The 17422-nt window shown below is 40.5% G+C and overlaps 1 protein-coding gene across 4 annotated transcripts in view; it reads left to right on the forward strand.

Moving 5' to 3' along the window:
- The window catches only part of KLHDC10 (kelch domain containing 10), a 71589-nt gene that overhangs the window by 43811 nt on the left and 10356 nt on the right, over positions 1-17422 (forward strand). For 2 of the 4 annotated variants that reach the window (XM_049641858.1, XM_049641860.1), the window contains 8 exons: positions 1716-1937; positions 3905-4059; positions 5235-5383; positions 7011-7095; positions 8184-8250; positions 8781-8828; positions 10880-11019; positions 11654-16785. In XM_049641858.1, the coding sequence (XP_049497815.1) occupies positions 1716-1937; positions 3905-4059; positions 5235-5383; positions 7011-7095; positions 8184-8250; positions 8781-8828; positions 10880-11019; positions 11654-11863 (1076 nt within the window). In that variant the 3' untranslated portion in view covers positions 11864-16785. Of the gene's footprint in view, positions 1-1715; positions 1938-3904; positions 4060-5234; positions 5384-7010; positions 7096-8183; positions 8251-8780; positions 8829-10879; positions 11020-11653; positions 16786-17422 lie in introns of those variants that run through there. The other 2 variants (XM_049641857.1, XM_049641859.1) reach the window with 1 other exon arrangement.

Here is a 17422-nt window from a genome sequence, read left to right on the forward strand (position 1 = left end):
AAGCTGAGACTCAGTGAGGGTCAGTGACTTGCTCAAGGTAGCAGTTAGAAAAAAACCTGGATTCAAATCTAGATATTTGTAGGAGCCTTTGCTGTTTCTTCCACACCACACTTTCTGTATTTCAAGATTCCTAGAAAGAGAAATTGAGTTCTTCACTTGAGGTAAATCACGGCTCATGAGTCAATTTTCTAACTGATTCTAGATTGCCTAATATATTCATGTGTTTACATAATCTTATAGAAAGTGCATATCCTATCATTTGAATTGTAGGGTGCTGAACTGTAAGGGCCCTAGGGTTTTATTGGTGAGAAAGCTGTAAGGGCTGGACTTGGAGGCATTTCCACAAGTAGGCATTGAAGGGTAGGAGGCCAGGCCAAGGTCTAAGGGAAGCACTCGCCTTTCCAAGCAGGGAGACAAACTTAAACAGGCAGGAGTGTGAGAGATCAGGACAAAGTGAGGTCATCAGAGGCCCTAAATCACTAGTTGAACACTCCGTACTTGAACAGGAAGGCACCATCAAAGATTCTCAAGCAGGACTAACAGGTCGGAGTTGAGTGATTCGGTGATTCATGGTTCATTAGTTTTTAGTTTCTCTTAGATCTGTGCAATTTCTTTTCAGTTCTTATTTAAAACTATACCTTAGGAAGTGGGATTTTGATTAAGAATATATATATATAAGGCTTATGTTAGGTTGATAATAAATGTTTTTTTATATGACAGAAGTTTGTTAGGTGCCTAGCATCGTCCTAAATATTAATTAACATTATACTAGTGCCTGTTCCTAATATAAGAAATTAGATAAGTCCTTAAGGTAACAGACAACTATAGTAGCTTCTTATTCTATCCAATATGTTATTTAAGCATCTTTGGTTCTATAGCTATGTAAGGGTTTGTGTAGACTTGTATAAACAATTGTAAGGATAATAGAAACCATATAAAATTTTAGGTTTTTTTTACTCTAAAATAATTGTGAAGTCGTTTTTAGTGAACTAGGTGATATAATTTCAGCAATTACAGAAAGCTTCAGAAAGCTTTCAAATATCAATTGTAGAAATAGCTTTCCTTAGTAAAGCTCTTAATAGGGTGAAAGATGCTCTTTGAGATAAGTATAAGGATATTTTTTGTTGACTGCCATAATGTCTGGAGTGGGATTTAAATTCTAAATTTTGCTATAACTCTTTGAAAGCCAGTTTTCTTTTTAAGTGTGTAATTATATACTGTGGACAAATCATAGGTTTTATGTGTGTGTATTTTTATTTATACATGACTCATTCACATTTGTGATTATATTTATGTAGTTCTCTAATATTTTCAGTTTAATTTAGTTGGCCTGTGTTTTTGTTCTCCTCTAAGGCAATAAGAAAATTTGTCCTGTTAGCTTTTGGATTATTAAACCCCTCCTCCTTCTCTTGCAAATTTCAAGTTGTCAGCCATTTTCTTGAGTTTATAATGCTATTTTTCCTCCCTTGGAAAAAAATTTTTTTACAGTTTCCAAAATCTGAAAGTAGTTGTATGAAATAGAAATGGAGACTAGCTCCTTAAAATTATCTTAAGTAGTATGTGCGAATGTCTAAAATAACCTAAGCAAATAAAAAGTAAATCCACGTTATAAATCTTCCCCATCCCCTCTTAAAGCTAAAATGATTATGACCAAATTTTGTTTGTGTTTTTAATCTGCTTGGCCATCTGTGGAAGACTGTCCTCTTCTTTCCTAGGCCACAGACCTCCACCAGCACGAAGTGGACATCGTTGTGTGGCAGATAATACCAACCTCTATGTGTTTGGAGGTTATAACCCAGATTACGATGAATCTGGAGGGCCAGATAATGAAGACTATCCTCTCTTCAGGGAGCTTTGGAGGTATCATTTTGCTACAGGAGTATGGCACCAGATGGGCACAGATGGCTACATGCCCCGGGAATTGGCATCTATGTCACGTGAGTGCAAGCCGTCCTGAACTTTTGACTCTTTCATAATTAAGCAATGTCTGTGAGAACAGGTTCAGTGCCGAGTGTTTTTTGTTCATAATTTATAATAATACTGTAATATGATTAAACCCTGTTAATGGGTAGACTTTTCACTATGGTAATACTATAGCATGGTGATTCAGAATCACTTGGCAGTTGGATAGTCCTGAGTTTAAATCTAGCTGTGTACCATTTGCTTGCTTGATGAGTTTTAGCGTCAAGTTCCTTACCTGTAAACTGGGATTAGTAATATCTCAGAGGGTTCAGTATAAAGTTTCATATATATGTATGTATGCTAAGCACAATGTAGTAGAAGATCAACAGATGGGGCTTATAATGGCAATGATAGCTTCTGAACAAAGTACTTCACGTGTAGTATCTGTTTACCTAATGACGTCTACGTAATGCACAAACTAGAATTACTGCCATTGTACAAATGAGAAACTGAGTGGAAAGAGCCCAGGTATGTCCATCGACTGATAAATGGGTAAACAAGATGTGGTATACACACACACACACACACACACACACACACACACACACTGGAATATCACTCAGCCATCAAAAAGAATGAAATCTTGTCATTTGCAATGACGTGGATGGAGCTAGAGTATATTATACTAAATGAAATAAGTCAGAGAAAGACAGATACCATATGATTTCACTCATGTAGAATTTAGGAAGCAAAACAGATGAACATATGGGAAGCAGGGGAAAAGAGGGAAGTAAATCACAAGAGACTCCTAATGATAGAAAACAAACAGGGTTGATGGAGGGAGGTGAGTGAGGGGGGTGGACGAGATGGGTGATGGGTACTAAGGAGGGCACTTGTTGAGATGAGCACTGGGTGTTATATGTGAGTGATGAACCACTAAATCCTATTCCAAAACCAGTATTATACTATATGTTAACTAACTAGAATTTAAATCAAAATTTGGAAGGGAAAAAAAAAAGAGAAACTGAGGCTACAGAGATGCCCTAAGGAAATGGCTAAGAGTGCAGGCTCTGGAGTTAGATTGCCTGGAATTGAATCCTAGCTTGGCAAGATTCTTTTTGGGAAACGTTCAACAAGGTTAAACCACTCTCCACTTGTTTCATCAGCTATAAAAATGGAGAAGATAAGATTAGTTCCCACCTCATAGGGCTGTTGTGAGGATTAATTTGGAGATTAAATAACTTTCCTGAGGTCACATGAGAATTGAAACCTAGCTCTAGCTGGCTTCAGAGCCCATGCTGATTCTTATTCTATATTAACTGAATAATTGATTTTAGAAAAGAAATGCCATTGAAATAATACAGTAGCACTATTTTGGGAGCATTTGTCATCAGAGAGAAAGAATGTGTGTGTGTGTGTGTGTGTGTGTGTGTGTGTGTGTGTGTGGTGGCGGCAGGAACAGAAGAGATCTAGAGAAGAACACCAAAGTTACCAGCAGGATATTGGTGTTTCTTTTTATCTGGTGGAGGATTAAGGTGACAGAAACCATAATTTAAAATGTAGAGATCATTCATTCCCCTGGCAAAAACAGAATGATCATTTTATCCCTTCATCCAGAGCCCTGCTGGGCCTTTGCTAAGACAAAGATAATACTTCATGTTCCTCTGCTTTGCTGCGTACTTGAACCGCCTTGAGCCGCAGTGGTTCATGTCATTTAGTATTATTATCCACAGTGTTTCATGAACTCCACAAATACGCATTGAATACATGTCACACACCTAACAATGAGCTGGCTACATGACACAGTCCATAGAGTGTGAATTAAACCTTTTTCTGCAGTACTTTGTATTAGTTAGATGTCAGTGGTTTGGTCTATCTTCTGAGAGCATTAAAGCAGGCTTTTTTTTTTTTTTCCCCCAGTTTCTCAGCGATTCTGGGTTTATGTGGGAACATACTACAGGTAGCCAGTACGTAAATGGAATTTGTGCTTCTCCTTCCCCAGTTGTGCTGCATGGAAACAACCTGTTGGTATTCGGAGGTACAGGCATCCCATTTGGCGAGAGCAACGGCAACGATGTCCACGTGTGTAACGTGAAGTATAAGAGATGGGCTTTACTTAGCTGTCGTGGGAAGAAACCCAGTCGTATATATGGACAGGTACCAATCTGTGGCCAGTCACGGTGGATGTATTTCTGCAGATTTTTCTAGTTTGGGGGACAATGTCAGAATAATTATTTCCATGTTTTTAACAGAGAATAAATTCACTGGGGTTAATACTTGATTTTTCAGTTGTGATACGAAGTTGTAATTTATAAATCTGGTTGCTCGCCTTCTCCCTTCCTTTTTTTCCCTCACTCTTTGTTTCTAGTCCAATTGGGCATCGTGATCTAGATCTATACGGAAGTATTTTTCAGTGTCAGGACCCACCACATCCCCACCCCCACCTCCAGTGAGAGATTGGGCTGTACGTATGGTCTGCACGCTGCCACCTTTAGAACAATGCGATTCTGTGGAGAGCTTTCTAACCTAAGTTAGTAGAGGAGGTGATCTCCGCACTTTGGTACAAGACTTTTATAAGACTAATCTGAGCTAAAACACAGATTATGTGGAGATGAGTTTCTAGTTACATTGCCGTGCTTCAAATCCTAGGTTTGAAAAGTTATATCCAAAAAGATAGGGTGCGACCTACCAGCATCAGAGACCCTTTGAAAGTAATGGACTAAGCTTAAAACAGCTAAGCTTTGGCTTCTTGTTTAGCTGGCCAGCTTTCGTACTGGTAAATACCTCCCTTCTGAGCTATGTGTAGAGGCACACCCTAGATAACTCTGTCCCACCACAGGAGGCATTTAAACTCTGATAACATGATCGTAACAAAAGCTGAGCTTATGCTAAAGAAGAATCTGGTGGAAAATGTGAAGTTTTATGACTGCTAACTCTAGACATTTTACTTAAGGAGTTCTGGTGGCTTATTTTCATATCTGCTTCTTCTTCTTAGAGCAGTTTTCTTCATACTGCTTAGAAAGAGAAGCAGCTTTGCATGGAAATGCTAATGCCCCCGATGTATACATTCTTGGGTTGGCTAAGACCCGTAAGGAACATCCAGTCCTCTTGCCTATCTAGGTAGGACTGCTTTCCAGTTGAGCAAAGCTCTACCTTTCTAAAAGTAATCTCTGGGTTCTCTAAAATCTTTAATCCTTTAAACGTCTGATATTCTAGAAGGTTAAAAAGTACAAAAGAATTTCATAAAGTCTGATTTTGGGGTATTTAGTAAGTTTACATTCTTTAACAAAGTGTTCATGAGTCAGTGGTGTTCACATTTCCTTGTTTTCCAGGCCATGGCGATCATCAATGGCTCCCTTTATGTTTTTGGAGGGACAACTGGCTATATTTATAGCACAGATCTGCACAAATTAGATCTCAATACCAGAGAGTGGACACAACTGAAACCAAACAACCTATCCTGTGATCTGCCAGAAGAGAGGTAAGGTTCTAGGATTAAAGCATATTTATTCTTTCTTGCTAAGATTTGACTTTATTCAGAATATTGGTAATATATGGTTTAAAGAAAATTCTTAAAGCCTGGTTAAAATAGCTAACTGGCTGGTAGATCCCAGTTCAGCATTAAAGAAAGGTCTTCTGGTTAAGGAGTGCTATTTCTCCATTAACTATAGATTTTTTCCTCATGTTATTTTCTTTTATACCTCAGTTTTTCTGCATTAAGAAGATAGTAACACTTTGAAGAAGAAACCAATGGTAGCAATTGTAATTAAATACCATATTACAGACAAAACAATTACTTTCTAGTTACTTTTTTGATTTCCCTTCTTAACTTGCATATTAGGGTTCTTTGGCTCATTTGCTCGCAGCTGTATACCCAGAAGAAGGCGCAGTGCCCGTGGCATCAGTTCCCATAGTAATACTCAATGAATGTTGATCGGATGGATGGGTGGAAAGGAGGAGGGAGGCCACTGATTTTAAGTGCCCTGTTAAGCACGCAAACATCACATGGTGCTCCTAGTTGCCTTCTAGGAACAGGTGTAGGCCTTTCACTTTTCTTTCCTGATAGGAGTTGCCTCTTAGCAGTAAGCTCTATGAAAAACTTAATTTCTTCCCCTCCTGTTTAAAAGTAAAGACAGTGGGGGCACGTGGCTGGCTCAGAAGAGCACACAAGTCTTGGTCTTAGGGCTGTGCGTACAAGCCCCATGTTGGGTGTAGTGATTACTTACATGAATAAACTTAAAAAAATACATATTAAATGCAAAGACAGTAAACATTTTTTTATTCACTCTGTTCAGATGAATGCAGTTAACTCTGTTTCCTTTAAACAAAATAGCATAGAGGTGCTAAGGAAGACTTTATTGCAGTATGTCAGTGGGCTGATGATTGTAGAACTACCGTGTGAGGACTTGGGAGGTGGACCGCTACTGGAATAATTTTGATGTAATTTATTTTATCAGCACCAGGGCCTTCAGGGAAAGGAGGAAATAGATTAAGTTTTCAAAGCATTTTCACATGGTTGCCTTCTTGAATCATTTTATGGACATATTATAAATTGTTTCAGCTTCTAGCTAGACTGCTTGGATGAAAGTTCTGGTAGGTGTTTCACATCATATTCACAGTTCTGAGTAGCGTAATTTTTCTGATATCTTTGTATCTATTAAATAAGTATCTTCATTTAAAAGCGCATAGTCTAGGGTTTCTAATGAAATGTAGACAGATCACTTTTTAGAAAATCTGGAAAATACAGATAAGCAAAATGAAGAAAATAAAAAAGCAAAACCTAAATCTAGGGATAACCAGGGTTAACATTTTGGATGTATCTCTGTAGTCCTTTTCTGTGCATATTTGTGTAACTATAAATTTTTAATGAGATTATAGCCTATCTGCTCTTACATGAGAGCATTTTTTTTTTAGTTAATGACACGAAAAGAAGTTTCCAATATATTAACCATCGTCTACACCTACTTTCTTATTGGAGCATACTAATCCATTGTATATATATTCTATAATTTACTGTGAATAATTATCCAATAAAAATATCCTGTAGCTAAATCTTAGGTAGATAATTTTTCACTTTATTATAAATGGATTTTATTGTGTATTTTCAGATACAGACATGAAATTGCACATGATGGGCAGAGGATTTACATCTTGGGAGGTGGTACTTCCTGGACAGCTTATTCCTTAAACAAGGTATATTTAAAAATAATAATAATGAGAGACAGAGAGAGAAGGATAGGAAGAGGCATGTTTCATACCAAGCAAGATAATTCTGTTACTGTAGATATTTAGATTTCTGGACAGGTTCTTCATTAACACCTGTTGTGTGTTACCTGCTCGTCGTAACAGAAGGCCGAACTATGCCTCTGTTACACTTTCCAGTCGACAGTTGTAGTGATCACACACTAAAAACACATGAAAATGAATCCTGGCACAAACTGGATGAGGAAAGAGACCAAAAGGAGGACACAGTAGCTTAAATGGAGAAACCGATGAGAACTGGAGCCACGTTGCTCAGAATGTCCCACAGAATGTCTCTCATCATCAGTGAGATGTCTAAAAAGAACAGTATTTTTAGGGCTCTGCATCACTCACTTTAGAAAGCTGTACTCTGAAGGTTTTTATTCATCCATTCCTATGGCATTTCTAAATGCACATCTCCCAGGGAAGATCTAGATTAGGCTACAGAGCTCCTGCTCTGCTTTGGAACCTTATTGATCTTTTTCAAGTTTTGTCAAAACTGCATTCTCATATTTTCTTATGAACAGTTGCTTTTTTCTGGTATAAAAAAATGATACACACGTTCGTTGTGAAAAATGTGGTAGTTGTAGAATTCCAACTTTTTTACTTCGTTTTTTTTCTGTGATTTTAAAAAATTGGAGTCCTATATCTGCTAGTTTTCAACTGCTTCATTTAATGTTTTTTGCCTTAATATTAAGGAAAATCAGAGAAAAGCAAAAGAAACGAAGACTTTTCAACCAAGAATACATGTTTATTACAGGTTGTTGTTAAAAATTCAGTTTTCAGGGGTGCCTGGGTGGCTCAGTCGGTTAAGTGTCTGACTCTTCATTTCAGCTCAGGTCATGATCCCAGGATCGAGCCCCACATCAGGCTCTGCGCTTAGCACAGAGCCTTCTTAAGATTCTCTCTCTCTCCCTTTGCCCCTCTCCTCCGCTTACACACTCTTTCTCTAAAAAAATAAAAAATAAATTTAAAAAATTGCAGTTTTCAGGCTAGCTAAAGTTATTTATGTGTGTGTATCTTCTCTTTTTCTCCCCAAGATCCATGCATACAACCTTGAAACGAATGCATGGGAGGAAATTGCCACAAAACCCCACGAAAAAATAGGTAAATTTAAATTACTGATTCATTTTTCTTTAATAACTATGCTTTATATTTTTACTTATTTTAGAAGAGAAAAAGTGCTTTTATTGAGTTATATGACAAGTATAATATCTGTTGTACTGGTATTATAACTTATTTTATTCCTTAGCCCAATTATGCTTCCTCCGCAACTGTGCAGAGACTTTTAATGGGGATTGTTGAGTTCTGTGGAAATAGGGAAATGTGGATGGGTTAGGAAGCAGGCACTTTGAATCAAGGTCCGCTTGTTTTTTGTGGGCATAAGGGCTTGGGAAGGCCATTAGTAACCCCGTTTTGTTCCCCTGGCACCTGAGCATTGTAGTTATGATGGGACTCCGATGGCTTTAATTTAATGTGAAAAAAGGAAGGGTTGGAAGGACTAATCAATGATTGCTTAATGCAACAAAGGGGTTGTTTTAAGTAAGTGACTCATAGGATGTCTTTCACCGTGGCACATCACCGTTATTCTATTCTTTCTGTGGATAATGGGTTATTTGTGTTCATGTGTTTGGCAGGTTTTCCTGCAGCCCGAAGATGTCACAGTTGCGTTCAAATAAAAAATGGTAAGTGTTCTAAAGAACATTCTAGTTTCATTTTTGTAATCGTATATGCCAAGAACGTCTTCTTTTTTTTATGTTTATTTATTTATTTTGAGAGGGTGAGTGAGAGTGCGTGAGTGGGGGAGGGGCAGAGAGAAATGATGAGAGAGAGAGAAGAATCCCAAGCAAGCTCCATGCTGTCAGCACAGAGCCCGATGTGGGGCTCAATCTCCTGAACCGTGAGATCATGACCCCAGCCAGAATAAATATGCTCAACTGACTGAGCCACCCAGGTGCTCTGAGAATGTCTTATTTCTTAATAATAGTTCCTTAAAGGGGGCATAACTTTGAGAAGAGTCTACTTCTTATAGTTTAAACTTAAAGGGAAACCCATAAAATTATGGTTCTCTCAGCAGTTTTCATCCAGTAACCTAGTGGGGTGTTTGGGTTCCCTCAGTTACCAGAGAACTCAAAAATTGGTGATAAGTAAGCTTCTATTACACCACCTGACCTTTCAGCACCTCCCCCCAACCAGTGTCTGTGGCTGTGGTGGGTGATACTAACAATCTTGACATACAAAATGGACACCTTGGTGGGCAAAGTATTAAAATTACAATGAGTCCTTCAGAGTGGTATTTTCTAAAGTTTATTCTGTGTTCTGTCAGATGCCAAATAGGACTCTTGGCTCACTCTTTGGCCGTATTACAACAGAGGCATTGTGTGGCTTCAGAAAGCAGCTGAGGCTACTTCATCCGAGTGTGATAAATGACTCCTCTTTGGACAACCCTCCTGTCTTTTAATTTACAACTTACTTTATCGTTTGGTATACCCCCTTCCATTTTCCCTGGGAGGAAGGTGTGTGTAAATGAATTTGATAGCCTGTATCCTTTCGGCAGTTTTGTTTGGATTTCACTAGGATCATGCTGCCATCTCTAATACAGAGGTACATTTTATTATGCTCCTGCTTTCTCGGTAGGATTTATAGATAGTGGCATCGTTCGGCTTTGCCTCTGGAAGAAGCAAAGCTGTACCTTGCTTTGGAGCTGAACTTTTCTTGAATCTTAGGCCAAAAAGTTTCCGGTGTATTTTGTAGTTTAATTAAGTATTGGCTTAAACCTGATCTAGACCTGAATTAAGACATCTATTCATTTGATTCGTTGAGGCCAGGCAGTATACTAGTGGAGTTCAGCCTTAGTTTGGGGCATTTAGTATGAATGTTTATGTAGACTTTGTTACAAGTCGTCCAGTTATAACTGTCTAATTTTACAAAAACAAAGCAATGACGACGGTAAAAAAAAAAAAAAAAAAAAAAGAAAGACCTTTGATTTTGGAGAAGGTTTAAAGAACTTAAAAAACTGTTTATCCAATGGGGCTTCAAACTATCCTCTTTTGGCTAAAGAAAATTTGTAAGAACTACTTTTTCTGCCCCCAAACTGAACATTGCAGTGAATGTTTCTCCTCAGGTTAAATGTCTACATAGAAGACATCTGTCTCTATGGGCAGATAGGTGTCCATCCTTTCCAGAGCATTATTTAAAAGAAGAATTTGTAAACTGGTGACCTGCAGTTATGTTTTGTCTGGCTCACATGTGTATGCAATTTTTTTGGATTAGAATCGAAGTGTTTCACTTAAAAAAAAAATCCAGATTTCCAGCTTCTCTTATAAAAACAGATCTGGCAGTTGCTGACCTTAAGCTCTACATGGTGTCAGTCAGCTGGTGCAGGGCATGTGCACTCTTCTTATTTGTTTCCCTGGATCTCCTGTTTGTGTATTTTCCCTGGACCTTCTCATTCATTCACTTCCTGTGCCTACAGGTATTTGAATTTGAGGACCCAGACACGAGGCCTGCATAGAGGCTTGCTGCATCCTTAGCCTTAGCAAAGATCCCAGCATAGTATCCATACTTTAGCAAGGGACAAGACAGCAGCAGGGGAGGACCACCCGGCTAGAGCCGTCTGTAGTAGGGGGGAATCCACTGAACTTGTCCCCTGTCAGCCTGCCAGGTGATCTACAAAACACGCTGTGGCCGTGACTCTTTTCTTTGGTGTGATCATGGGTCTCTCTCTTCTTGATAGACGTGTTTATTTGTGGGGGCTATAATGGAGAAGTGATCCTGGGAGACATCTGGAAGCTGAATCTGCAGACTTTTCAATGGGTGAAGCTCCCAGCTACCATGCCAGAGCCAGTTTATTTTCACTGTGCAGCTGTTACACCAGTAAGTTCTTGTTTTCATATCTTCCTTACATAGTTGCAGATGATAAGTCTTTACAGTGATATTAGCGAGAAAAAAAGATTCTGATGTTACCAACCTTGGATAAAGAATGTGTTTCTAAAACTTTCTTCAAGACAAAGCCAGCCCTTCTTCTGAGAAGAGGGGAGAAAAGCCATCATACACAGTTTAAAAGAGCAGCATAAATATAAAAGAAATGCTGTGCATGGCATTTAGGCCCCTGCAGTGACATAAAAGGTGTTTTCTGGAAGGGCAGGATAGCTCTATCCCCCCGATGCCTTGTTCTTAAAGATCCCACCAGTTTCTCAAGGCAAAGACCTTTATTTTCATCTTTGTGTTCCTAGTATTTGGCACAATGAATACTTAATATAATGTTACTTTAATGTTCGTTGAAGTAAAAAAAAAACAAAGAAAAAAGCTACAGTTTTCCCCTAGTAAACTCATTTATTATTTAAACGCCTCTTGATCTCTGCACTATGTTGGGATCAGTGAGAAATTCTTTTTGTTTTGCCCCGTCTCCATTTGGCCTACTGTGCATTTTGTCGCTGACTCTTCAGCCTAAGTTATCTGCTTCTCTCCCATTTGAATTTGTCCTCTTTTGACTGCCGTCTGTTCATAGGCTGGTTGCATGTACATTCATGGAGGAGTGGTGAACATCCATGAAAACAAACGGACTGGGTCACTGTTTAAGATCTGGCTGGTGGTGCCGAGCCTGCTGGAACTGGCATGGGAGAAGCTGCTTGCAGCCTTCCCCAACCTAGCAAACCTCTCCCGCACACAGCTTCTGCACCTTGGACTCACACAGGGACTCATCGAGCGCTTGAAATGAGGATTTCTGGACTGTTCATTGATACTGGAAATGTTAATTTAAAGAGACTCCTTTATTTATGGGCAGTGTAGAATTGGTTACCCTGATCAAGGCCTTATTCAGAAAATACATCAGATGCCTTTCTGTAAATTGGTTTTAAGTTTATGGCAATCTCACTTTCCCTCGTGCTTCTTTCTTTGCTTCTCTCCCTCCTGCCTCAACACACACACATACTCCCATACTCCCTCTTCCTGGATGGACTTGAGGGAAAGTCTGAAAGTACCTTAACAATGTTATGAATCATGATCAGATAAAGAATTTTTTAAAGGATCTCTGAAACTATGACCATGTCAGCCAGTGCTCCACAAATTAAAGCAGCATCATTGACAAAAACAAATAAAATTTTAAAAAATGTAAATCCAGCAACAACAATAACAACAACAAGAAGGCTGACCTTGAGAATTGTGCAGGTTACATGCCAACCTAGATGTCAACCTTACTGTTTTCCAAGACGCCTCTAATTGCGTGGCTGGATCTGATGGCAGCACCGGTTGACATCTTGCTGCATCGATACCCAAACCCATCCTTTGACTTTGGAGGAAAGTCAGGCGGCTCAGCAACTCTTGATCAGTGATTTCTTTCCACATTCTTCTGGTGCCAGCAATGGTTAGATTTGGCCGTCAAAAAGCTTGTGTGTGTGTGTTGTAGTTGTGCTGTTTATTGTTGCTCTTAGAAATTATGGCACCAAGAACGTTTCAAATCAAGGAATTGATGGTGGTCAAAGTTCTTTGTTCTGGGCAGTTTTGAAATTCCCTTGTGCTTATAACTGGTTTCAAGTATCTCTGACTTCTTCGTGGGGGGACTTGTAGACCCTAAATATGTGGCATAAATGCCATGGGGCGTAAAAGTAAGCTTGTGAGAGGCCAGAAAAGAGCAAGGCAAGGAGGGCTTCAGCTCCAGGCTGTGAGCTTTGACCATCATATTGGCCGTTTCCTTTTCAGAACTTGAACACTGGGCCATGCACCTGCCATTTTCTCAGGCAGTGGGTTTTATCTCTAGAAAGCCAACTGGCCCTTGATTTTTCCCTTAGCTTATTGCCTCTTTTTTGTCTGCTTTAATGTGCATGGTGCTGTGAGTAATTGTCTAGTTATTGGATAAAAGGTCTTGGGGGAAAAGCCACAGGCCATCCTTCCCAAAGAACTATTGTTTTCAAAACTAGCATGAGGAAGGAATGAAGCTGAAGATCATTAGCTTTTTGGTGTGACATTTTAGTTCTGGTTTGTTTTGTATTTTAACTCTAAAAAAAGGAGTGACCTGAATTTTCACTTCTTTGCCATCAGGCTGCTAGAGTAGTTGAGCAAGTCACTGAGACATGAACATTTGGAAGTCCTCAGGTGTACGAAAGGTGCGGAAGGCATGCAAGAAGGCACAGTGCTGATCATCCCGTTGGTCACCTCACAACAGGAGACTCAGACGGGAGATTTGGGACACATTTTTCCTTTAAGTGCCTCTTTTTCACTTAGCTTTTAAAGTTACTCTTCTTTTTTCCTTCATCCCAGAAGGGATCTCTTTAGCTCATGTGTGGATTTAAAATCACCTTTGAGTTATGGCTAAAAAGTCACCCTCCAGTGTTGAGTTCTGGGGAAGAGAAAACTGTGGTCTCTAGACTTGGACTCTTAACTTCCATGCCTTATTAGAACATCCCATCCATGTTGGGTTGAGTTCATGGAGCCCAAATTCTGCAAGGTCTTATGATACCACTCACCTGTGAGTTTGGGTCCTTTTGGGGGAATGATGGGTGTGGGGCAGAGGCAGGACAAGGAGCAACTCCTCTAGAGGTCCCACCCCCATCTTGCCATGACCAAGTCTGTTTGACATTTAACCTCTTACCGCCCACTGCTAAGCTTACTCCAGTGAGGAGCTCTCTCCGGAGCAAGTCAGGTCGAACAGCCCCATGAGTTCAAAACAAAGCTTTACCGCACGACTCCAGCCTGGTCTCTGGATATTCGGTGGACTATATCCAGTTAAATAAGCTGTGCAGTCTAGGGTGGTGAAAGGGTATTTGGTCATGGATTTACGTAGGGACCAAAGCCTTAGTGCTCAGCCTCTGTGCTTACCCTTCCGTGCTCCTTGGGAAATAAGCAGGTCTCTAGCTTTGCTACACTGGAGAGCTAGAAAGAGCGTCTAGTTCAGTCCACACTTGCTAGCAAAAAGGATTTAAGCCTTCTGAGGGCAGTCTTCTTTGAGGTAGACTTTGGAGGCCCGACATCCAAGACCTTGTGTGTGACATTTTTATAAAAGTACATATCCTTGGTCTAAAGTGTCTTCTTTTCATATAACACTAGTGAAAGCGATGTAGCATGACCAGCTCTGAGTGCTATAGAACCACACATATGCACATGTTCTGGATGCCAAATGAGACTGTGTGTATGATGACTTAAATGTAGATGAGCAGAATTTTATACAGGGGGTCCCCGACCATTTAGTATCCCTATAACCAGCACCCTGAATTCCCGACACTGTTACTTGGTTTAGGAAAGTTTATGCCTGCTGCTTCTCTGCCTCTTTGAGGTACTCCCTGCCATCTTACTGCAGTCCTGTAAATTCAAGTGCAATATATAGAAACACATATGGATATATACAGATTATATATAGGGTGTAACTATAAAGCAGGTAGACTACTTTTTTTTTTTTTTTTTTTTGAAATCTGCCTTGGGGAAAGCCAGCTCATTCCTTTAGAGTCAGCTTATACCAAGAATTTGAGATGTGACCAGCTAGCGTAAGCCAACTCTTGGTCAATCTGGATTTTCAAGTCCTTGTCTTCTTCCCCCAGTTCTTAAAGACTTCTTATTCCTTGGGTTTGTTAGAGTTGAGACTTTCCCCCGGTCATCTTTTGTACTATCTCACGCTTGCCTATCTTACTACATTTCTTGCCCACGAAAAAAGGAAGTCTACCTGTAAGGAATTTCTAAATGGAGAATTAAAATCTAATATTTAATACTGTCAGCTTTCCCATGTACATACTAATTTATCTGTGAATATAAGACTTTGTTAAACGAAGAAAATGATGCTTTCTTCATTTAATAAAATATTTTCCACATTCTGGAAAATCTTATTAACCAATATAGAATAGAATGAAATTTTCACTGTTCTTCAGGGGCCAAACTGAAATCCTTTCCACTGGCAGAATCTGTTTTCAGGGCCCTCGTGACATGGTGTAAAAATTTGCTCTAAATTATTCATGTCCATCACATAGCTAGATTTAAACATATGATGATAAACATTAACATTTCTAAGCAAAAGGTTTATTAACGGTGACCTTCGGTTACCCAGAGTAGCAAGAGTAAAGCACAGATAATTGAAACTCATAGATAATCAGCGTTTCAACTTTTCTATCAAACAATTGATCCATTTATATTCTTCCTCCTCCTTACCCCTTTCCCACAAGCACCTCCTTTTCAGTGGAGCAGGGCTAATAAGTAGTTAGAAATGAAAACGAAGAGTCACGGAGGGCTAGAAACCAGCAAGCATATAGGCAGCCCTATTAGCTGTAATTGTCAATTTGACGACAGCTGTTGAATGCTGAAATTAGGACCCACGGGTGGTAATCCTGAGTTGAGATGTTAACTCTTCACTCCTCTGCTTCGGCACGGTTTTCCTGCCCCGAGTTCTAGGCTGTCTCTCCTGTAACCACCAAAGAACTCTTAGCACCTAGAGGAAGAAAAAGCTGCTGTGTGTGATGCAGAGGGAATCCCATCGTTTGAACACATTTCTTTGGCTCTTGACAAATACTTGCTTTTCCTCTGTTCTTGCAGGAGCCTTATTTTTTCCTTTGGGAATACCTTTTCCAGCCATATAGCTTGGCATGTGGGAAAAGGTTGAATTACCCTGTAAGTCCGTGTTGGTCTTAATTCTGTAAAACCAGTTTGTTTTTATGTGGTCTTACAGATGTTTAGCAGGTGGCACCGTTACTATAAATCGTCTACCTGCCAGCACTCTGATGTAGCACAAGAAGCCGTTTTCCTTACTCTTCATTGTTCTGGCGTTGAGCTCCAGGACGGATGAGGGCTTACGGTCCCGTGATCACGAGCTCCAAAAACTGGTCACTGTTAGCTTAAAGTGCTTTGGTTCCCCAAATTCCTCGGGACTCTAGGGACGTTGGCAGGGCCCGAGGTCGGCTTCGTAGAGCTCTGTACCTCCCGTGTGTGCCGCCGCGGGTCGTGCCCAGTGATGCGGTTTCCCTTCTGAGGTCGCTGGGTTTGGTGGGAAGCGACCTCTTCTCTTACCTGGTGTTACAAAAAGAAGTTCTGAGTTGTGCTTCAAAAGCGGTACCATCTTTTTCGTTGTAATTTTCATGATTTTATTTTATTTTTTCACTTTATAGAAGTTTTTGAAAGGCCCTGCTTAGTCAGTGCGCAGCGTGAGTCAGAGGCAGTCTCGCCGAGCTGTAGTGATTGCTGTTTTACTAGTTGCACATTTAGAATACAAAGGAGGCATCAGAAACACACTGACTTTCTCTGAAGCCACTTCCTTGTACACAGAGTCTGAGCAGGGACAGCGCCAGGCATTTCCCTGTAAAGGCACCTGCCGGTGAGGATCTGACTGGAAGAACCTAGGCAAGAAAGGGGAACCTCTCACGCAGTCTCTGAGGGCAGGCCTGGGCTTGGCTCTTTGTACAGGGTGTGCTTAGGCCACACACGATGCTTGCCTTACTGTAAAGCTATTTGCCACAGTCCTGTTAAATAGTGTGGAAGTCCTTTTGCAGTCTGGTGTGCATGCCATATATGATCAGGACAGCTTTTCCACCTTATTTGGTCTCCTACGAGCAAGTAGGAAAAATAGTGAATTTACCCTAAAATGTCCAATCTGTATTTATGTACCTTGTCAGTGTTTTGCTGTTGGTTTTCTAAAACAATCTGATCAATAAATCTTATCCAAATCTATTTGGCTCAAGGCGACCTTGATTGTGGGGCGGTGATTTGCGTGTACGCGAGCTCACCTCTATGACGTAAGCATCAGTCTGCCCGCCTCCGCCACCCCTTTCCCACCCACCAGGGTGCACTTTTCTCTGTAATTAATATCTGTGAGTCATCTGCCTTCCACCGCCGCCTGCCGTGGGTCCCTCTCTCTGTTCACCATCCGGGACTCCTGGACCTACAACCGTCCCCTCAACAGAACGCTGTTCCCCTCAGGACACCAGCAAGGGAGCGAGTGACTGTGGGGCAGACCACACTCCCTTTTCCTGTCCCGTTCTGTATATTCCCCAAACTGCCACTAGCCGAGTCTGTACGGATGTCTCAAGGCTTTTCTGAAGAGTTGGAGGAGCTACAGGGAATTCAAAGGGAAGATGTGAAACTTTACATACAGAGTCACAACTGTCTCTGAGTCAAGGAAAAAACCCCAGGAGGAGCTGAGCCCTTCCCAGGGGGTCCTTTGGGGATGAAACCACAGTTCCTGGTTCTTGCCTCGGTCTTCCAGATGCTTCTTTCTCCAAAACCTCTGCTTTGTATCGCTTCACCCTCTGCTAGGATCCCTCTCCCAGCAGTGCTTTTCTTCAGGCTCTGAAGTCCGGTGTAGGTG

This window comes from Panthera uncia, chromosome A2, assembly GCF_023721935.1.
Source record: "Panthera uncia isolate 11264 chromosome A2, Puncia_PCG_1.0, whole genome shotgun sequence".
NCBI lineage: Eukaryota > Metazoa > Chordata > Mammalia > Carnivora > Felidae > Panthera > Panthera uncia.